This window comes from Miniopterus schreibersii, assembly GCF_964146895.1.
Source record: "Miniopterus schreibersii genome assembly, chromosome: 13".
In the NCBI taxonomy this organism is placed as follows: Eukaryota; Metazoa; Chordata; class Mammalia; order Chiroptera; family Miniopteridae; genus Miniopterus; species Miniopterus schreibersii.
Genome location: NC_138113.1, coordinates 15,099,212 through 15,122,694, shown reverse-complemented (window position 1 = coordinate 15,122,694; position 23,483 = coordinate 15,099,212). Strand labels below are relative to the sequence as shown.

The 23,483-nt window shown below is 48.0% G+C and overlaps 1 protein-coding gene across 16 annotated transcripts in view; it reads right to left on the bottom strand.

Moving 5' to 3' along the window:
• LTBP1 (latent transforming growth factor beta binding protein 1) overlaps window positions 1–23,483 on the bottom strand; it is a 313,392-nt gene that overhangs the window by 79,244 nt on the left and 210,665 nt on the right. For 9 of the 16 annotated variants that reach the window (XM_081157290.1, XM_081157285.1, XM_081157284.1 and 6 more), the window contains 6 exons: window positions 18,651–18,750; window positions 18,079–18,177; window positions 12,483–12,608; window positions 11,223–11,348; window positions 10,534–10,656; window positions 6,905–7,024 (listed from right to left, as the gene is read on the bottom strand). In XM_081157290.1, coding sequence (XP_081013416.1) covers window positions 6,905–7,024; window positions 10,534–10,656; window positions 11,223–11,348; window positions 12,483–12,608; window positions 18,079–18,177; window positions 18,651–18,750 — 694 coding nt within the window. The remainder of the gene's footprint in view (window positions 1–6,904; window positions 7,025–10,533; window positions 10,657–11,222; window positions 11,349–12,482; window positions 12,609–18,078; window positions 18,178–18,650; window positions 18,751–23,483) is intronic. The other 7 variants (XM_081157276.1, XM_081157286.1, XM_081157288.1 and 4 more) reach the window with 1 other exon arrangement.

Below are 23,483 nucleotides of genomic sequence, written 5' to 3'. Positions count from 1 at the left end.
ACCTCGCCTCTGAATCCTGTAGTCTCCAGTTTCTTTGTCGAGATCAATATGAAGTTCACTGGTCATTAGTTCCCGGCTCCACCTTCTCTCCTCTTTGGGGGAAAATGAGGCTATTAATCTCTCTCCAGCTCTTTGGCAACTTTCCATTCTCAACAATTTCACAGAGATGACTCCCAGCTGGCCAACAATCCCACCTGCAAATTCTCTCCCTGCCTTGGGATGTATTTCATCTGGGTCAGGAACCCTTTGGAAATTTCCCTTCCTAATATCCTGGGAACACGCTGGACCGCCTGAAGCCCCACCGTGGTGGGCCTGATCGCTAAGGCACAGGGGGTGTTCAGAGGCTGACTTTACACCAGTCAGCCAAGGCCGTGCTGCAAACACCACCCCACCCCACCCCACACACACGTCACGTGTCAGCTCCCTGGGGTGGGTCAGGGCTGGTTCCACAGCAAGTTTGCCTGCATCTGCACCGCCTCCTGTCCTTTCAAGGAGATGAGTCTACCCACACTGCAAACCAGTTATTTTTTGGAGTCTGTTGAGCCTCCTTGAATTTCTTAGGGACCAACATGGACTTCCTGAGTGAGCGCCGTTTGATGCGGGGAGAAAACACCTTATTCGATCACTACAGCTACACAAAAATCTAGGAGTAATTACTCCCTGCCGCAAATATGCCACTTCTTTAATTATCCCGTCACTGTTCTTCATGCATAGTCTTTTATACTAAAGGTGATGAGAGAATATATTGGACAGAAAAGCAGGCCTGGCAAATGGGAGACACGTGCTGCTGAGGCCCGTGTGACATCACAAGCTCAACCGCAGGTGAGGTACTGTAAGTCCTCAGGGTCTCAGGCCCACTGTCAGTTCTGACCAAGTCAAAATGTGCAGCAGCAGAGCTGCCTGCAAAAAGATATGTTCCTTGAAGGCTCATCGCTGCTTTTCAGAACTGGAAACCAGCCAATGCTATGCACACCCCAGATAAAGAGTCAAGGACAACTTCAGAATATTAATCCACTGATGCCACCAAATCACTGGCTTCTTACCTCGCCTTTCCCAGGGAACATTTGTCTTTCAGCAAAACTTAACCAGGCTACCTATGGTGCAGGTCTGACACCTCAGACTCCAGAATCCCTGAGCCTTTATTACTACATCTTGCCAGGGACAACGCCAGCCCACACAGATTTCTCCCTTCTGTGAACTTTCCTTTCCCTATTATGCTAATTATATTGTTTTGTTCCTGAATGTTCTTGGGTGGACATGAGAGAGGCAGGAGATACTCTATAGAACAAAACAGGAGCCTCGCTCTGGAGAAAGAGGGCCTGGGATCTTGCCCTGGCGCTGTCATTTCTGACCTCTGACCTTGAGCAAGCCTATGAAGCTAGTTAGGAATCAGTTTCTCTATCTGTACTACAAAGAGGATGGCCAGGAGGGTCAAATGAAACAACTAAGTCAAAGCCCTTTGTGAACTAGGCAAAGTGAAGTTTTTTTGTTGTTGTTCCCACACAGGCATGTCTCCTTCACAAAATTAGCTGTTGTGTGTGTTTTTTTAAATTGAGATGTAATTGACATATAACATTGTACAAGTCTAAGTGATACTTTGATACACTCATATTACAGAACAGTAGCATTAGCTAACACCTTTGTCACAATTAAGACCTCGTCTCTCTGAAGTTTATAATCGAGGGCTGCTGCCTCCAGTCACCAACAGTTGCAACTTTGTACCTTAAATACCGTCTCCTCGACCCCCCTCCTCCCAGCCCAGGTAACCACATCCTCCTCTGGCATCTGGCAGACGTACAGTCAGGTGCTCAACAACCGCTTACTGACTGATTAGCAACTCTAGCATGTAATGGTTTAGGGATAAGTCTGGTGTTGACATTTTATAATATCTGCAAAAGGCGGATGATAAGCGCAGTTGCCATCTTGTACATACATAAAAAATGCAGGATGAAGTCTGAAATTCCAGATAAGTCTCTGACTATTCATATACGCCATAAAAATTAACAATGAATCTTAACGTTTGAAAAGAAATCCTGGTGTGAAAGGCACTCGGAGAACAATGAGCTCTCCATGTTTACTCTGCAAGTTCTCTGAGCCTGGTTTTGGTTAAGGTTGTGGCTAAACCAGTTGTCAGTGGATAAAATGATATACTAAGTTCTTCAAATGCCTAAGTCCTTTGACATTTAAACAAACTAAGTGGGAGTCACAAAGTCATCATCAACTTAATTACGGGCTGACAAAGAAGGATTACTCTGATGATAATCTAAGAAACTTGTGTTCCTGGGTCACATGGTCTGTCACAGACTCAACTCTAAAGCAAGACAACAGTCACCCCCACAGGGGCGACGGGGCTGCATGTACATTCAGGAGGGGGTGGCTACTGTGCCTCATGAAGGTGAGCAAAGAAAATGAAGCGCAGGGTGGAAATGGCAGCATTGCAGAAGCTGAAACGCCTGTGAGGAGCGATCAACGACCCTACAGAGAAGCACCATGACTCTGAGATGCATATTCCAGCGAAACAGAAATGCTCAGCAGTTGAAAGGAAACTGTAAGATACAAGATTGCTCAAATTCATAAGAGAAATTCATAACACAGGAAGAGTTAAAAACGACCTGAGATGAACTTAAAGAAAGAAGACAGTTACACAGAAAAGTGCAACATGTAACCGACTTTAACAGGTGTCAGGCATTACTGCCTTTCTTGTTTTGCAGAACAAGGGAGAGAAAAGGAAAGGTAAGGGGCTGGGAAAAGAAGGGATGTAACACTGACCGGGTCCTTCCTTATGTCACACACCTAACTGGACGATCTGCGTTGCTTACTGAATTCTGACAATAAACCCTATGAAGAAAGTATTTCAATCCCCATCTTACAGATATTAAAACTCAGCTTCAGAGGGGTCACATGGTCCCAAATCTGTCTAAACCCAGGGAAATGTGATCTTCGTGTCTACTAAAAAGTACCTGTAAACAACTAAATATGAGAGAATTTCCTTTGGGGAATGGTTCTAGTCGGGCTGGAGTCAGGCTAGTTCTCTATGAGTGAAAAGAAACCTGTAAATCAAGTACCTGTCAGGCTGGCTTCCCTTAGGAAAAGTGCTGGTTGGAGCAGCCAGTTGGCACCTGACAGAAGCCGGGGTGATGAGATCGTCATCGGGGGCGGGGACCAAATGGCAGCCACTCCAGGCTGAATGTGAGGTCCAAGGGATACAGTGTCGAGTGACGAAAGGGGCTCTCAAGGGAGGGCAAAACCCACCACTTAAAAGAAGACACTACACTGACAGAGAAGCCAACGAGAGTTGCCAGAAAATATCAAGGGATAGATATTTTCAAGGCGGACAATAAACTATTGAGAATGAAGGGCCGATTGTGTGTCCCGGGTTAAACAGGAGGAGAGAGCGTGCTCCCAGTGACAGCTCCTGCTGACATTTTACCTGTTCCTGCCCCAACAACCCCTGCTCTACTTCGTAAATCAAAGCGCGTCCGTCAGTAAGACCCAGTGTACCAGGCACGGAGGCACAGAGGCCACCAGCGGTGTCAGCAAGCTCACCGCCTCGCTGGGGGAGGCGCAGGAGGGTATCCCTGCAGGACGCAAGGGTCGAAGAGCAGTTCTACATCCCCAATTAGACCATTTCACAGAAAAACGAGCCAAGTCGGAATGGAGATGGACAGGTTTAAATAAAAGAAAACACGTGTAATGCCAAACAGAAGTGCTGTTATGCACAACCCTGTACAGGTTGAATTACACGATTTTAAAATGCGCAGCGAGCGAGAGGAGGCAGAGGAGCTTCACGATGAAGGGACCAGAACAGGCCTGTGCCGCAGCAGGGACTTCCAGAGATGACCCCAGCGGGTGCCAAGGGCAGGACTTTTCTTCAAACAGTGAGATCGGGAAACCTTTTTTGTTTAAGTCTTCAATGTTCTTGCGCATTAAACACTGGATAAAAAAGTTCTCATCGATGTACCCTAAATTATCTGAATTAAGAAGATATAAAACGCCACGACTCACGAGTAACTGTTAAGAGACAAAAGCAAACGGTCAGCCGGGGACACCTTGTAAACGACTGATCTCTGAGCGCACGGGAGCTCCGGCACTCCCTCTTCCCCGCTTCGGGGCCCTCGCCCACCTGACACGCGGGCACCCCGCTGCCGTCCGTGGGCGCGATGGCTCTGGAGCAGGAGGACAGTGTGCGCAGGGAATTTATTTTGTGCTCTCAATCCCCACAGCCTACAAAAACGCCTGGCTCATCGCAGACACTCAATCGTTAAGTGAGAAAATAAAATATATCAAGTTGTGCTCCCAACGAGCTCAAAACTCAGAGACAAGCTTAAGTAAGGACTGCGCCTTCTGGAAGGTACGTTAGAGTACCACGCACAAGTCCAAAGGTGGGAACGAAGCTCTGTAAAGGAACAGAAATGAAGAGACACGGCTGGGTGTTCGCGAGCACCGTCAGAGTCGAGCAGAAGAATCCAATCCATTCACAGGTTCGATATGAGCAGAAAGTTACGTTGCAATATCTATCTGCTTTTTGTCACACTCGACTTTTCAACATTTGAAAGCTCTACCACCATAAAAAATTATGACGGAAAATCCATTTTGGTATAATCTGCAAAAGCCCTCATGAGAAATTTCGAACAAGTGCAAGTCCAATCAAGCAATGGATGGAACTAAAATTATGTCTCAGAGAAGCTTGAGCTACAGGTGACAAAGAGCCTAACATTTTACCCAGCCCAGAAGCAGAAAGCACGCTGCCTACTTTTAATAGAAAACGCATGACCACAGGACTGCAAAGACGAAAGCTATTGCTTGGAACGAGCGGCTACGTGTGTGACTTCGGTTGAGTAACAACAGTGACTTAATATTTCTGCTTATGATTCTGCTAATCTGATTGGCAGAGTGAAATTAGTTTTAAACGAGGTGCTGGGTTTCTGTCACTAAAACTGGGGCAAAGTGGTTGCAATTAGATTGATTGCACACATCCAGGTATGAGAAGTCATTTATTATTATTGCCCAATTTAGATAAATGCATTTATATTCCAGAGCAATCACTTGCCAGTTTGGTCGGTCACATTCCATTAGCAAATGCATGAATCAGGGCTGTGTTTACACCACCCGTTAGTTATTGAAGGTAAAGTTCAGGCTCTGCTCTTGGATTACAACAGGCATCAGGTCTGTGACAATGAGAACACGAATGGAACCTTCACAGGCGGCTATAAAATGTACACCCAATGGGAAAATCAAAACCAAATGCACTTTCTGACCAAAGCAGACTACATAAACGAATTCTTATCAAATAAGCAATTAATGAAAAAAAATCTTTCCCTCTCCCCAAAGATCAACACCTCACAGTTCCACTGATGGAGACTCCTGGGATGGGCATGAGGCTCGGGGCCTGAGGCTCAGGGCCCGGGGCCACCTGCACCAGGTACAGCTCATGCCGCCTGGTGGGGAGGCCAAAGCTTGAAATCGGGAGTCTTCTGGCCGAGCTTTCTTACCTCACCCTTTCTAAAGGACCTAACCGTCTTCCCAGAGGTGTAAGAATGGGCCACCGTTTTCAACAGACCGAGAGGGTCTGGCGTGGTCCCTCTCATCTTGTAGCCAGTCCCCCCTTGACCTCTGTTCTTCCAGCTGCTGGAGCATGGCCTCCTCTCTCCGCAAGCCCCCTGCATGGGCCGCTCCCTGCGTCCAAAGTGTTCTCCCTCCCAGTCTCTTCCCCAGTTAAAAATGAACTCAAGCATCTTCCTAGAGGCCACGCATTGCGCCGCAGGCTCTTGCAGTGCCACAGGGCCCCCCTTCCCAGCGTCGGCATCACCCGTGACTTGAATTGACTTATGACATGTCTGGGTGAGTGCCAGCCTCCCCCACTAGACAGCAAGTGAGAAAGGCATTTTTTTTTTTTGGACTCTCATGTACCCTGGCACTCGGTTCAACTCTGGGAGACATACAGTAGGTTCTCCAGCACTTGCGAAAGAAAGGACATAAGGTAGGAAGGAATGAAAAGTCCAACTCGCACTGTCGGAGTCTGGCACGGCAGGCGAAAGGTCCACCTTCCAAGGAAAAGATCACACGGCGGAGAAACACCAAGGAAAGCCATGAAAGGGGACAGCTAACGAGGGCACAGGGAATTGGAACTGGAGCCAACGTATCACTTATCCCCCTCGGTGCCGAACGTAGGTGCTAAGTGGTTATTAAATACTCGAATGAATGAATGCATTACATAAGAAACGTGAGCACTCAACCAAGGTTCCTCTTTGTGCTTGGGCTACTTCTGCTGCAAGTCTGTGTTTTCTAAGTTTCCTGATTCTGTGTGGTCGCTGGTAGCTGCTTATTACGCCTTTTCCCACTTTTTAAGCATTTTGTTTTCTACCATTTTCCTCCCTGTGGTGATGATTTTATTTCATTTTGGTTATTTACATCACATCAGGGGAAATAATGTATTTACTTGTCTCAGGTAAAATCTCATATTCTTCATGCCAACTCACTTTCTTATTTTCTCCAGGGTTAAAACTTGCTTAGAACTTAAGAGTTTTCTCAAAATAATATGTTGTTACATTCTATATATATATATACATATATATATATATATATATATATATTTTAAATATATCTTTATTGATTTCAGAGAGGGAGAGAGAGAGAGAGAGAAATATCAGTGATGAGTCACTGACTGGCTGCCTCCTGCAGGCCCCCACTGGGGATCGAGCCCGCAACCCAGGCATGTGCCCGACCAAGAATCAAAGTGCGATCTCCTGGATCCTAGGTCGATGCTCCACTGCTGAGCCATGACCAGCCAGGCAGATATCTATTTTTCATTTTGAAAGAGGGAGCTCCCTTGGCATTACACCACTGTCAGAAAACAGGCCAGGCAGAAGAAATAAGCCCATGATAAGAACTCCCTGGTACCTACCCAGACACTGCCCATTCCATCCTCGGAACCCTTCTGTGCAGGGAACACACTGGTAAGATCCAGGAGAATTCACGCACTGCTCATCCGGACAAGTACTTGGACTCAAACACTCATCAATATCTGAAAAATCAAAAGAGCTAGGTCACGGACATTTTATTAGGATACTAAAGCGAAGACTTACTTTTGCGATAAAGGGAGAAAATGCACGTTGTATATGGTGGGGAAAACAGAGTCTATGAACACACAGCACGGCCAGGTGATTGAGATATCTACACATGTTCCAAGGGAGACCTTGGACCCAATTCTCCAACTGGCAGGGCCAGAACTCCCTGTCCTGGGAGCTGGCAACTTCTCCGGGGCCACTTTTTGGACATGAAACCTTTCAAGTAATAAATAGTGCAGCTTGCCAGAAAATACACACACACGAGAAATGCGGATGAGAGGGAGGAAGCCACACAGAGTGGGGCAACAGCAGGTCTACAGTTGTTCATATGGAAAATGATACCATAATTAATAAATAAGAATATAAGAATAAACTGTTTCGCATACTCACAACGTAAACCTCCTTTTGCCCCACCCCGAGTACCCACCCGGCCACAGGCCGGCTCTGCAGACTACGTGATGCTCTGGGGAAGTCCTCACTTTCATTTCATGGCCCAAGAGCATCCTGGGTTTGAATAATTTAAAACCTCTCATATGATAGGAATTCCATGGAAGCAGGGAGCAAAAGACATTAGGAGAGAATGCACTCATCACATACTCCCAGTATTTTCCAGAAATCTTGGTGATATGATCAGACGGTCGCATTTTCTTTTCATGTTTGCAGCTAACTAAAGTTATTAATCACTGTTTTCTTCCATGTGTGGAGGAAAAAAACCCTTAAATACGGTGGGACTGTGGGAGAGGCAACCATTCCAATAACTTGAGGCATTTTTACGAATGGTCAAACAAAACGGGGACGGAAGCAGGATGTGGGGGACAGTTCGACAGTTGAAAACGCGTGGTAACACCTTGGGTACTGGCCCCAGTGGAAATAAGGGTTTTTCTGGAGTTGGATTTTGAATTCAAGTGAGTGCATTTAATGTCTACGTGTCCCAGTATAAAATGTATATAATCAGCACTTCAACTATAAGCAGATACTTTGGGACATAAGCTGAAAAGTGAAAGACGTGACGGACACCCACATGGGCTTCTGACGTCTTCATTCCGGTAAATTCTTAAAAAACGACCTCCCGTTACATACCCCTAGGTGTGTGTAAAAAAAAAGCTCAAAGTAAAAAAGCTGAAGATGATATCTGCACAATAAACACCAGGTCAGCATTGTGATTCTTTTTTCCTATCAGCAGAAAATTCTTGCCAAGAGACAATGACACGCAGTGGTTTCTTGGTGTGGTTTTTTTCAGGTCAGATGTTCTGGGACTTCTTGTTCTCCAAAAAGATGATGCTTGCCAGTTTCACTTTCCAAGCTGCATGACATTGCTCTCTGGATGGGGTTCTTCTTACCCAGAGCTGCAACTGCTAAGTGAGGGCAGGTCACGGAGACAGGCCGGCCCGACGAACGCGACACAAGGCTGCGCAGCGCAAGATAACACCCCCGATGTCCCTGCTGCTCTGGCCTGTTTGCTTGTCCCTTCGTCTATAACTTAGGGACTACCTGCCTGGTAATATCTCAACGGGATAAAGTAAGGATACATGAGATAATGTCTGTAAACTACAATAGGCTCCTTGGAGACTGGCGCTGTTTGAAAGCAACTCTGTCAGTGACAGCTGAGAAAACCTTCCGTGAGCCAGGAGCCCGGGGACCTCTGGTTCGGGTCCAATGACAAAATTAGAAAACAGGCTCTGTTGTTTGGCTCTTTCTTCTTCTCAAGCCTTGTTGTGGGGATAGAATTATATATTTTTTACTCAGGGAACTTGGGTGATATTTCTGTTAAGTAATTTGCATACATTGAATTTTACCAAACAGTCTCTTGTTTTCCATTTCCTTACATAATTTTCAAGTTTCTTTTCTACCCCTTTCCACTTTCCACCCTTACGCTACTGTTGTTACTCAAACGTCTTCTTTTCCCACTCTGAGACTGTGCGCGGGATGTAAGGATCCGTATTTGATGTCTTCGGGGAGTGTTGCTTTGCACATAAATGCCTGTCAAGGACCCCCCCCCCTCTCTTTTTAAAAAAATACTCCCACAACTACAGATGTCCTGAGATCTGTGCAGGGAAGGGGGGTTAGGAAACTCACATTTCTTCAGAACTAACAAGGTGACAGGCATGGCCATACAAGATACTGTGACCCGCATTTGCATTCTCAACAACCCGGAGGAAGGTTAACTTCGTGGCTCCCACTTTACGCATGAAGGAGCTTCAAAGGGGCCAAGGAACTGGCTCCAAGGCAGATGGTTCCTACACGTGGGGGTCGTGAGCTGATGCCACGGCTCCTCTCTCCGCCGTTTCCACACTGCCTCTCCCGCGTGGAGAGGGTTCCCGAGGAGAGGAAAGCGGGGACGTGTCACATCTGCGCTCTACCATGTCCCTCGGCCATCCGGGGACGGCTCGCAGCTCTGCTCTGAGTTGACCAGAGATCCGGGAACATAAACCGTTCCCACTTCTCTCTTGATTAGAACCAAAGGGCCAAGGCAAGGGGCCAGCAGGAGGCAGGCGCAGGCTGCCAAAATCCGTCTAATTAGCTCTCCCTCCAGGCCCGGGCCCTTAGAACTGTGAAGAAAACCAACCTGCAGAAGCCAAGGGACAGCCGGAGCAGCCCGCCCCGACCGGGCTCTGCCTCCCTGCTCTCGACGCCCCCCACGGGCAGCCGGGCAGCGAACCCCAAGGCGCCAGCCCCAGCCCCACGTCGGGGCTCCCAGGCACTGGCTCAGAGACTCCCGTGCCTTTACCCTCACGTTTCCACGGCAGGGTTTATGCCGAAGTTCAATGTCATTTTCTTATTTTGGAATGTCTTTGTCCGGTTTGGGTATCTGGGTTAATGCTGGTTTCTTCAAGAAAATAATTAAAAGGAACGTACCACCGTGGTTTTGAAAAGAACCTGTGTGCAATTTGGACCCAGACATGAGAATATGAAATGGTTCATCGTTTTGACCATGCAATAAAAACTTTTGGGAACATTTTTATAAGGAAAGCAAACTCACTGCCGTGGTCAAGAATAAAGACATTTTTATGGAGCACAACTGACATTTGACCTGGAGCTGGTCAGACAGAGCTTCTGTGGAGAGCCTGCAAACAAGTCCCAAAGCCTACGTAAAAGAAACAAGTTGAGACAAAGGAACACGCCAAGGTGAAAAGGTCAAGACCAACAAAAAAAGTGAGCGGCAGTTACACCTGCACCGTGTCCTCACATGAATGCTCCAGACACTGTAATTAAGTCTGGTCTGTACTAACTCTGCAAGGCACTGTGCTAACGTGATCTCACTTGAACGCCGGGGAAGGAAGATACTGGAGCAACAAAGGTAGAAAACAATCCAGACGGTCCCACGGAAGTGCAGCAAAGAGGCTGTGACCCTGGAGGGCGGGAGGCGCTTGGACGAGCTGGCGGCTCGACCCAGGCCCGCGTCCCACCGGCAGCCCGACTGCGCACTCAGCAGGGGGCGGTGGCCCCGTCCCCGCAGCAGGCTCACCCTGGCAGTGTCCTCCCGGGGACATGCGGTGGCCGCTGTCGCAGTACTTGCACCGGAAGGCTCCCACGGTGTTGATGCAGTGGCCCTCCCCGCACACGTCCGGCCTCAGGCACTCATCAACATCTGCAGAAAGCAGAAAGCAGAAAGCACTGTCCAGGTTGATTTCCCGAAAGAAAATTCCAAACCCCTCCCATCTCCCACTTTAGTTCGAGTTTAAGAATGAACTGATTCCTGCTTTCACCTGCTTCAAAAGTGAGCGGTTTTGATTTTTGTGGGATCCAGAAGAAACATTTGACGCCTCTGGTCTGTGTATACACTTGACACTCTTCATTTAAACGCGTCAGAGAAACAAGATTCTAATAACTACGCATGGTGCTGGCTGGGTACTAGACCTAATCGGGGAGATCCTTTCCCAGGTTATATAAATATCTAATGACTACGCTGCACACCTGAAACTAATATAATATTGAATACCAACTGTAATTTAAAAAATTTTTAAATGTAAAAAGAAAGTATTGGAGAAAAAGAATCCTATTTTTATATCTTTCAGCATCTAGCTGATTACTGCGTCATAGCAGGTGTTTGATAAAAATTCTGCGTTGTCTGAATAAGCACCGAACCAACCGGATCTTAGGGGAGGTAAAAAGCCGGATCGGGGGCTTATGCGTCGGGAAGAACATTGCCATTACCTATGCAGCTAGTCCCCTCCTCACTGGCCATAAATCCTGCTGGGCAAATACACAAGAAACTTCCCTCCGTGTTCTCACAGCGTCCCTGCGAGCAGAGGTGTTGGGCCTGGCTGCATTCGTCAATATCTGTTAAGAAGATGACAGATGAAAGGATTAGTGTGCCGCAGTGTGACATCCGCAGTCTCCCTGTTCACCAAGTACGCGCACGCTCCCTGCGGCCCACAAACCTTCACAGGGGACAAGGAGACGTGGCTGTCCTCCGTAACACCGGGGAGGCTGTCACTGGGAAGGGGGATACAATATGCCGTGTGTGTTGCTTCAAACGCTAAAACTACAACCGTGACATTGATGTTTCAAAGAGACGGATCTGAGGTCAACACAGAAGGACCTGCCTGATAACTGGAGTCAGCTAAGCTCTAGAATTTGCTGTGCCACTCCCGGCAGGGACGGCAGGGACGGCAGGACAGACAGAAGTGGCGTGAAAGGGACTCCCCGCTGTGCGCACAGGCGAGCTGGACTAGGTCATCGTGACTGGCCTTTCAACGTGAAACTTTATGGTTCTAAAAATACAGACAGTGTGTGCAAATGAAGGAGAAACAGGCATAGTATGAAAGGCGGATGCCCGCTTACCCCTCGGACGTATACAAAACCAAGTAGCAAGAGTCCAAGTCTTGTCTAATAGCATTTAGCATGTTAAAGTATTAATTAGCTATATGCCTTTGTTGCTCTTATCCACCTTATAACTCTGAGCTTCTAAAACCTAAATTTAGTGTTAACACATTAAAATGATTTACACAACACCATCACATCTCCTGCTGAGAAAGTTTTCTCCAGAGAAACATGCATGTGTCAGCATTTACTGATTTTCAATTTAGAAATCCCTAGTAGAAATCGGATTTTATGCAATTAGAGAATATAATTCTTTATGGCAGTATAGATTAATGTTAATTTGATTTTGTTAAATATATGTTTGTAGCTAGCTATTTCTAGAATTCTTATTTTATATACTTTACCTGAAAAACTTTTGGGAATCATTTCACCTTTACATAATTGTATTACACTTGGCAAGGTAGGCAGTATTGAATCAAGAGGTAAGAGGTTCCCATGAATTTAGCAAACCTCTCTTTGAGCAACCTTAGCTCAGGGATAAACATTAAAATAGCAAGCACAATAACATTTTCCTATGATAATTACAGAAAAAAATGTTCATGTGCAAATATTTGCTATTTAATAATTTCATCTATGAAAAGTATCTCTTACCAATACATTTCCTCTGCTGCTCACTGAACTTGTAGCCCTCGTAGCAGATACAGGTGTACCTCACAGGCAGGTTAATGCAGTGTCCTGCTCCACAGATGTCAGGGTTCACAGAACATTCATTGATTTCTTTAAAAATAAATAAATGTGGGGGAGAAACAGATATAAAGATTTCATTGCTACTTATAAACCATTACTTTGCATTTCCTATGAGCTTACTGCCAGGTATGCTATTAAAAGACAAGAGGTGGCTACCTCTAAAATCAAGTAATAATTTGATTACTTTATAATTGTTGCATGAGGCCCACCTAAGGTCATCAATAATTCCTAATGAAACAACTTCTAAGACGAGCTGGAACTGGTGGAAACTCAGAAAGAGTTCGTGGTGGAAGTTGTAAAATAATGAATTCTTCCTAGATTCTAAGATGGCCTATCAGTGAGCTTCCATCCACCCAAGTTCATCTCAGACGGACTCTGAATCATCATGTGATCTGTCCTGATAAGAAACGTATGTTCACTCTGCATTTCTTAGGAGGCCACATTCAGGTTCCAACAACGATGTCCTATCTCCTCCAAAATTTCCCATTAATTCTCAAGAATGACATATCACTTCTAATCAGAGCAAAACTTCTGGGTGTAACTTTAATTTGCTAATCCCAACATGAGCATATTTTATTTACATTGGTAAAGTAGAATCTTCTTCCAAATCTTCTCTGCTAAGTTACTCACTTACTCTTCCACTGATTCCTGCCTGAGACCTGCTGCTTCTGTAAGCCTGAGCAGATCAGCCCTGAGTCCTCACTCCACTCACAGACAGACGCTGTGACAGGGACAGGATCGAAGGAGTCCACGGTGGGCAAAGGCCAGGAAAAGGACCTGAGGACTCAAAGGTGGCCTTCTGAGAGGACTTACTCCCCTAAAATAGCCTGCTTTCAATGGCCTTTGTAAGGAGGTGTAATGGGGCAGTGGTCAGAAGTCTAGTCTGGGAGACAGTATGGGTACAAATCTTGCTGTGCTTTCCTAGCTCTGTCACAGAGGGCAAGCTGCTCAAAAAGTCTATGCCTCACTTTTCTGCATGTGTAAAATGGGAGTAATCCAGGCACCAACTTCAGGCTGCCAGGTTCAAAAGAGGTAACATCAGTAACACATGGGGACCAATGCCCGGCACATTATACATGATCAATAAAAGTCAGCCGTTATCATCATTATTACTGTTCCTGTGGAAGTCACTTGAGAATATATGACAAAGAAACAGCACATTTAAAACAACAGCTAAGTGCTCAATGTCATCACACAGCAAGCAATGCTGACATGGAAGAGCCCACTGGCCCAGGGTAAGATGGGGGCCCCGAGCTTGGCAAGCGAAAGCCCAGCCTTGTTAGAGGGCTGGCTCTGCAACCTGAATGAGAAGGAAAAGGGGTGTCCTGCTGCCACCAATAACCCCCAAGCACTCTGCAGAAGGGTGTGAAAACAGTGCCTTCACAAAGATTCACCACGGAAAGGACCTCCATGGGGCTAAGGTCACTCTCCAAAACCCAAACCACGGTCTTCACATTTCATCAAGAGTTATTCACCGAGCTGTGACTTTAAGGCACAAGATGCAAATCACCAAAAGTGCTAGACTTTGAAAGAAAGCACATGAGTACAGAGCTGCAGTAGTTTACATAGAATCCCTTGGGAGTAAGGGAAAAACCACACATTTACAAACTACTGATATCTCAGTGAGCCCAGTTATGCTAATTCACTTTCAGATGAACAGATCTGTTTACATTCAGTATAATATAAAATTCCATTAAAAATAAAATAATTCAAAAGGCTAAAAACATGGGTGATTAACATGACTGCATTTAAGTGATGAGCAATTATAACAAAAAAAATTATGATACACATATAGCATAGATTATTATGCAGTCAGTAACAGGATATGGAAATGTTTACTTGTTACAAAATATAGTTGGGTACAAACTCATATAAATATCATCTAAATTATATTACACAGAGAAAATAAGATTGTAATGAAACAAATGCAGTCATAATTATGGGGAATTGGTGTTTTTTTCTTTATATTTTTCGAAACTTCTAAAATGAGGATATGTAATTTTATAATCAGAAAGGTCTTCCTTTAAAAAAAATGATCATTTCTATGTGTCACAAAATCTGAACGTGAAAGGTAATCTTGTCCAGGTTATACTCCTAGATCCTCCGGTAAGAATTCTCTTTTCTATTTACGGGCATTATTTGTAGAAGAGTGAAAAGCACACCTCTAACCACCTAATCCATAATGCAGTTAGATGCCTTCTTTGAAAATTACTGCTATCTACACTTCTCAGTTTTCTTTGTAATTACTGACCTTTATACTCTTTGCTCTCATTTTCTTATGAAAGAAAAGACATACTGATCACATTTGCAAAATGAAAAAAAGTAGAAGATAAATTAATAACTAGGGACAAAAAATCAGAACAAATCAAAAGCCTATAAATATCTGGAGTTTTCATGAAATGCTTGATCAGTACTAATTTGTTGATTACTAAAGATTTGTCACTTTCCAAGCATATCAGAATGGAGCTTCAAAAGTCTTCAAAAATATGTGATGTTTAATTCACACGAGATACATTCCTATACCACAGTTGGCCAACATATTTTTTCTTAAGTTAGCTCTAAGATATAAGAAATGTTTAAGAATTATAACTCCTTAGTCCCAGGAAATGAAATGAACAATAACAGCCCTTCCTTCCAATCTAGTATCTTGAATGGAAGCTGTGAGGTTGGAATTGTATTTATGAGGCCTGTTTGAGGATCTTTAGCTGACGGCCTCATAGACTAGTAAGTCTAGCAGGATGCGGCCTGAAAATGCTGATCCCAATGGGCAGGGGACTGACGTAGGTAAGAAATGTCCCTCTGACACCACTAGAGGGTACTAAGAGATACATCACAGGAGTGAAGGGACATTTACTAAAATATACACGATTTCCTCTGTGCTCCTCCCACTTTTTACCCAAGTCATTAATTCATGCAACTTTCATCAGTTTGGCCCCAGAAACCCCTTTCACCCCCTGTGCCTGGCAGATCTCCACCCTCTACGTGGAAAGAAGAGTCACACCACCTTCAAAACGCCTGGGCTGCTTCCTCCTCACTAGTCACCAAAGTTAATCGTCACCATTTATTAAGGTAAAAATAAGTCACGAGTACTCCTATCTCGAAACTTTAAAAAGCACGTCTCCTCCCACCTCCCGCATCCCCTCCTCTCCAGCTCACATGGTTACCCAGCCAGGTGAGTCCTGAGGGCACGGCCTTGAAGACTAAGGGGAGCCTTCTGCCTTTCCCACGTGTTTTAGGGAAAAGACATTGTGCTCTTTATTTTGTGAAGAGGTCACTCACACGTGGGTGTGTGAAGCTGTCCCCAGAGAGGAGATCAGTCACAACATACGTTTCTCGGATTAGACTGTGTCGACATCAGCCTTGGAAATACGGCCCAGCCTCACGCAGGAAGCATTACTCACTGGTCTCTGGGAGCTCTCGATAATGGGGGTGTCTTGTCTCCTTCAGCATGTCTGGTTTCCCAGGGAGTCAAGAGTCGGCTCCCCCGAACCCTCCTGTGTGTCCCTCACAATCCCCATCCCACCCCCAGGGTTGTCGGGACCCCCCGACCCCCAGGTGTGTGCCCCTGGAACAACTTCACCTTCACCGGGTCAAGGAACTAATTCTGTCTTTTTCCCGCTACAGTCCATTTCGAATTTGGAAAAAGAGCCACAATGGAACACCAAAGGAAAACCACTCTATTTATCCCAGCAACAAAGCTGACAGTGGATCTGAGTTTGCTAGCTCTGTTATATTTTCTAGAATTAAAAGGGGGGGAAAAAAGCATTTGGCAAAATATGAAAATGAGTATGCTGACCTTTAGATTTTTTTCATCATGTGATTACTCAAAATAAATAAAGAGGGCCTGGAAATATTAAAGCATGATGATTTTACATGAAAAAAAGAGTTTGTCTTCCATCATCGTAGTTTATTGAGGCTGTAATGACACTGGTGATAGGCTTCAGGGACAAACGTCTCTTTAAAGGGGTCAGTTATGAGCTCTGAAAAGATCTGATGAGCAAACAGTTTTTATAATGTTTGGGTTCTGATCATGACAAAGGTTTCCGCAAAGGCAGTCCTGATGTCAAAGGATAATTTCTGGCTGGTCTGCAAGGGCCACGGAGAAAGTTCGGGATGAGCAGGAGGAAGCATCACATGTTAACTCACGGAAAGGTTTGCAAAATGCCCTGGCTTCCTAACTGCCACACAATGAGCAGAAACTGTCCCACAACAGCTGAAACAGATGTTTCCACTTTGCAAGTATCTGCCAGAGAAATAAAGGTTTCATTTTCCAATCTATCCTTGAGCTATTAAGACACTATGCGAAATCAAGAATTTATATGCTGAAATCTATAATTTATTTGGAAACAGCGTGCCAATAATGTTGCAAGTCACCAACTCAGCTGTTAAGAGTGGAAAATATCACACGTATTTCCTGCAAATACGTGGCTCGCTTTATAATTATTGCATGTCAAAGGGTGTCTGACAAAATCTGAAAAGTCTACTTCCACTCTCACCATCATAAAGATATCATCACTAGGCAATGTGGAACTGATTGTATTTATTTTAGACTCATTATTATTCTAGTCCTTTCTTCAACTTACGAGAGAAACTAATAGTGACAAATAACATTAAACTCTTCTGTATTTTAGGGGGGAAAATCATTGCATAACATTTCCTAAGAGAATTGATCGCCTCGCTCCCTCAATCTGTATGTCTGGCTCTCATATCAAGCCAATAAATAGGAAAGGGTGTCCCAAAAAAATGTATACACACTTTAACAGCTAATAGCTCAATTGATGTTTCTTTCTTTTCAGATTTAACCCATTGGAATTAATAATTATTCAAAGTATGTATACATTTTTTTGGACACCCTGTACTTTTTTTTAATTAAATTTGATACAAAACAGTCTTCTTGTTCTATTGAAGATTACTGATTACAGTGTAGCCCCAAAGTTGCAAACACATTTAATTCAAAGATTATTTGTAATGTTCCTCCCCCCCCCATGAATTGTTTCAGATTTTTTTACTATTGGAAGGGGGAGCATCTACCAATGCTGGATGAAAATGAAATTGCAATGTTAACTAGTTTCCTGGAAGGAAATGTTTGTGCTTCCAACATGTGATAGCAGATGTTAGCCCTGTCTTTCTGCCAAACTCAAATTAAACTCGTTTAACATCTTCATATAGCATAGCTGCTCTCATTTCTCTCGCTCAGCTCCGCAGTTCCGCTGAAGCTAAGTAACTTCGATTTGTGATTCCTCGCACAGCTGCGCTGAAATGACGACGCTGCAGTGACCTGGCCAAGCTGACCCTCACAAAGCCAGTTTGCAAGAGGTCCGTCCACTGTACCACAGTTTATTTCAACAAATTCCTCCTTTTAAAAAATATTTAGATTATTTCCAAATCTTGCGATGAGGACTAACCCTGCCATAAGGCATCTCACGTATCTCACACAATTTTGATATTTTATTTAAAATGAAGTTCATACCCACGATCACACAACAGACGCTGCGCCTACCTGTTACTTGAGTAGGTGCGATCACTTGGCTGGAACTGGACGTAGAAGCTTCAGGAGCTAGTTCCACAGGCACAGGAGGCGATGTTTTTTCAATTACTACTATACAAAGAAGGAGGGGACCAAAAGGCAATGAAAGCCTGTTAGATGCACCGAGATGCCATTTAAAAATGCAAGCGTAATTTAGTCTAGTAACATACCACGGCAGTTCTTGGACAGTAAGAACTGTTATAGGTTCCTAAAACTCAAGGTATTAGGCTATAGGTTTCAACATTTAGCAGGAATAGCTGGGAATAATTCAGAAGCTGAGAAAAATGACCATTCATCAAATGCTGACCCTCAATAATCTTCTGGTAATATATATTACTCCCGACCACAGAAAATAGCAAAACACTTTTCTTTTGCCACTATAATACTTACAATACCATTATAATACTAATAGTACATGAGTATGTTGATACATTGTGTATAATTCTAATGACTTATTAAACTCTAAAATCAAAGACACAAAATACTCTTATTTTATTCTTTTCTTGAGAATGCTCTTACGAACAGTACAGGCGAACAAAAGCTACCTGGGAACTGAGGGTGCAGATGAATAGTTGAAACGCCTGGAGAGAGCTGGGGTTGACCAGGCTCAAGTTTGGTTTTCTCTTGATCCAATGAAGGTATTTCCTGCATGGTTGTATTAAAAAAAAAAAACAAAAAGAGAACTGAAAGTAGGTATTATTTTTAGTTTCCACTTGTAACTATTTTTATTTAATTAATTCTACTCTTAGGCAATAAATATCATAAGACATTAGACAAAACCCTGTGCAGTAGTATAATATTTTTTTTTTAAATGAACTATCGGCGTGCCACTGCTACGGCAAGCACTGTTTCTCCTGCGGGGCTCAGCATGCGCACACCCTGCCCGTCTCCCGCGGGCCGGAGCAGGGTCCCTCCGGGCAGTTTAAACAAATGCCTCGGCTCAGGGGCCCCCACTTGGTCTGGAACAAAACTAACCCCGAGGGAAAATGAAACCATCACTTCGTTCGCACGAGGCTCTGTCCCAGGTTAGACAATGGCTGTAGCAGATGTGCTATTAGAAAATACACGATATTAGATATTTCACGTCGGCCGCCCGCACCTCCCGTCTAGGAGCTCCGCACCTCTACCCCAGGCCCGGCGTCGGGCTGAGAGACAGGCAGGGCCTCAGGGGGGCGCCCCAGCCTCCTGCGTCCCGTGGCCCACTCGCGTCCCCTGGACCCCGGCGAAGCAAGAGACTCATGATTCAGCTTGTTCACACCCCCGGGGCTCGTGCAGACCGGACCAGGCCTGTCCAGGACCTGGGGCCTCGCCCCCCCGCGGCCCAGGGCAGCGCTTCACCGCTTCGCCCAAGGTTCCTCGGGCTGCTCGGCCACTGTTACCCCGCACGCTCTGCCCCCCCTTTCTGTGGCTATAGTTACATACTCCTTTATTTACTGTTCGCCCTCCTCTCAACTTCCCTTTTACCCTGATTTGGAGGGTTTTTAAAAAACCAAACTTATAGAGGCCTGAGTCTCCTCTTGATGTTCTTTCCTTTCGCTTTATAACGTCCCTCGCTCCTGATGCCCCTGTTGCTTCAATAATCTCTGCTCTTCCCCTTTCGCGACCCCTCCTGCTGTCCCTTTGTTTCATTTTAGTTCCCACTGACGGCTGACATTCAATATGACTCTCCACCGGCTGCAGGTGAACAGCGTGGGGGTGAGAGTGCCGCCCGCTCGTCCCCCGCTTCCATCACCGTCCCCTCCGGGAGCTGCTTCCCGGCCTCCACTTCCGGCACCCTGCCTCCTGGTCCGAGCCCTCAGCCTTCCTACTTTTTATAAAACAGAAATCCCGCCTGAACGTCTCACCCAAGATCCAATTTGTAAGCATGAGCCCGTACAGGGCGACTCCACTGAGAGTCCACGAACTCCTTAAATCCACGCCTCCTGAAACCGCCCGCAGCTCAGCTCCCCTGCACCCCCGCGGCACCCACGGGCCCGCCCTGGCCGCAGGCCCTTCTGGGCCCCTCCGCTCCTCAGCCCAGCCCTGCGCGTCCACCCGTCTGTGGCCACAGCCATCTCAGGAAATCCCCCTGCGATTTACCTTCTAAAAGTACTGAGCGCTTGATTCCTTTCCCCACAGCTTCCCCCGTTCTCAAGAACACACACTAGCTTTCTATTAGCTATTTAAGATGACCTCAGTCAGCCTCGATTGCACCCCAATCCCTGCAGCCCATGGTCAATGCAGCAAGGAGGAGACCATTAACCCACTCCCCCAGCTTAGAGAGGACTCCCCCAGCTGACAGGGAGGACTCCCCCAGCTTAGAGAGAGGACTCCCCCAGCTGACAGGGAGGACTCCCCCAGCTTAGAGAGGACTCCCCCAGCTTAGAGAGGACTCCCCCAGCTGACAGGGAGGACTCCCCCAGCTTAGAGAGAGGACTCCCCCAGCTTAGAGAGGACTCCCCCAGCTGACAGGGAGGACTCCCCCATCTTAGAGAGAGGACTCCCCCAGCTTAGAGAGAGGACTCCCCCAGCTTAGAGAGGACTCCCCCAGCTGACAGGGAGGACTCCCCCAGCTGACAGGGAGGACTCCCCCAGCTTAGAGAGGACTCCCCCAGCTTACAGAGAGGACTCCCCCAGCTGACAGGGAGGACTCCCCCAGCTTAGAGAGGACTCCCCCAGCTTACAGAGAGGACTCCCCCAGATGACAGGGAGGACTCCCCCAGCTTAGAGAGAGGACTCCCCCAGCTGACAGGGAGGACTCCCCCAGCTTAGAGAGGACTCCCCCAGCTGACAGGGAGGACTCCCCCAGCTGACAGAGAGGACTCCCCCAGCTGACAGGGAGGACTCCCCCAGCTGACAGAGAGGTCTCCCCCAGCTGACAGGGAGGACTCCCCCAGCTAACAGGGAGGACTCCCCCAGCTAACAGGGAGAGCTCCCCCAGCTGACAGGGAGGACTCCCCCAGCTTAGAGAGGACTCCCCCAGCTTACAGAGAGGACTCCCCCAGATGACAGGGAGGACTCCCCCAGCTTAGAGAGAGGACTCCCCCAGCTGACAGGGAGGACTCCCCCAGCTGACACGGAGGACTCCCCCAGCTTAGAGAGGACTCCCCCAGCTGACACGGAGGACTCCCCCAGCTTAGAGAGGACTCCCCCAGCTGACACGGAGGACTCCCCCAGCTTAGAGAGGACTCCCCCAGCTGACACGGAGGACTCCCCCAGCTTAGAGAGGACTCCCCCAGCTGACACGGAGGACTCCCCCAGCTAACAGGGAGGACTCCCCCAGCTAACGGAGAGCTCCCCCAGCTGACAGGGAGGACTCCCCCCGCTGACAGGGAGGACTCCCCCAGCTGACAGGGAGAGCTCCCCCAGCTGACAGAGAGGACTCCCCCAGCTGACAGGGAGGACTCCCCCAGCTGACAGAGAGGACTCCCCCAGCTGACAGGGAGGACTCCCCCAGCTGACACGGAGGACTCCCCCAGCTTAGAGAGGACTCCCCCAGCTGACACGGAGGACTCCCCCAGCTTAGAGAGGACTCCCCCAGCTGACACGGAGGACTCCCCCAGCTTAGAGAGGACTCCCCCAGCTGACAGGGAGGACTCCCCCAGCTGACAGGGAGGACTCCCCCAGCTTAGAGAGGACTCCCCCAGCTTACAGAGAGGACTCCCCCAGATGACAGGGAGGACTCCCCCAGCTTAGAGAGAGGACTCCCCCAGCTGACAGGGAGGACTCCCCCAGCTTAGAGAGGACTCCCCCAGCTGACAGGGAGGACTCCCCCAGCTGACAGAGAGGACTCCCCCAGCTGACAGGGAGGACTCCCCCAGCTGACAGAGAGGTCTCCCCCAGCTGACAGGGAGGACTCCCCCAGCTAACAGGGAGGACTCCCCCAGCTAACAGGGAGAGCTCCCCCAGCTGACAGGGAGGACTCCCCCAGCTTAGAGAGGACTCCCCCAGCTTACAGAGAGGACTCCCCCAGATGACAGGGAGGACTCCCCCAGCTTAGAGAGAGGACTCCCCCAGCTGACAGGGAGGACTCCCCCAGCTGACACGGAGGACTCCCCCAGCTTAGAGAGGACTCCCCCAGCTGACACGGAGGACTCCCCCAGCTTAGAGAGGACTCCCCCAGCTGACACGGAGGACTCCCCCAGCTTAGAGAGGACTCCCCCAGCTGACACGGAGGACTCCCCCAGCTTAGAGAGGACTCCCCCAGCTGACAGGGAGGACTCCCCCAGCTAACAGGGAGGACTCCCCCAGCTAACGGAGAGCTCCCCCAGCTGACAGGGAGGACTCCCCCCGCTGACAGGGAGGACTCCCCCAGCTGACAGGGAGAGCTCCCCCAGCTGACAGAGAGGACTCCCCCAGCTGACAGGGAGGACTCCCCCAGCTGACAGAGAGGACTCCCCCAGCTGACAGGGAGGACTCCCCCAGCTGACACGGAGGACTCCCCCAGCTTAGAGAGGACTCCCCCAGCTGACACGGAGGACTCCCCCAGCTTAGAGAGGACTCCCCCAGCTGACACGGAGGACTCCCCCAGCTTAGAGAGGACTCCCCCAGCTGACACGGAGGACTCCCCCAGCTTAGAGAGGACTCCCCCAGCTGACAGGGAGGACTCCCCCAGCTAACAGGGAGGACTCCCCCAGCTAACGGAGAGCTCCCCCAGCTGACAGGGAGGACTCCCCCCGCTGACAGGGAGGACTCCCCCAGCTGACAGGGAGAGCTCCCCCAGCTGACAGAGAGGACTCCCCCAGCTGACAGGGAGGACTCCCCCAGCTGACAGGGAGGACTCCCCCAGCTAACAGGGAGGACTCCCCCAGCTGACAGGGAGGACTCCCCCAGCTGACAGGGAGGACTCCCCCAGCTGACAGGGAGGACTCCCCCAGCTGACAGAGAGGACTCCCCCAGCTGACAGGGAGAGCTCCCCCATCAGCACAGGGAGCAGCCTCCCTGATCGATGCCACGTCGCCACCGACAGAGGGGGTCTAGTTGGGGAGCAGAGGCCTTCCCCACACATGACACTGCAGTTGGACACCCCAAGCCTTCCACGTTTCCTTCTCACCAAGTCTCTCCTGCGCCCCTCACGGGTCTGTTGCGCCCCCTGCACCTTTGCCCGTGTGAGTTCCCACCCCAGGGCACCCTGCTTTCCCATCATCTATCTTGATCCTGAGGCCTCCGCAAGGAATGAAGGCCACAGAGGCTGCGGGCGCATCCCGCCCACGGCCGCCTCTCCAAAGAGCCGCAGTGAGAGCGGCCGGGAAACGCGCAGGCCCCTCGCGGGCGCCTGTGAAAGGCAGCCCGGCACAGCCACGGACCGGGCAAAACCGGCGGGACGCCGTCGGGGCGCGGCCCCCACGCTGAATGGCTGCTCGCACGCACCACCCGAACTAAATTCAAAATCAACGAAA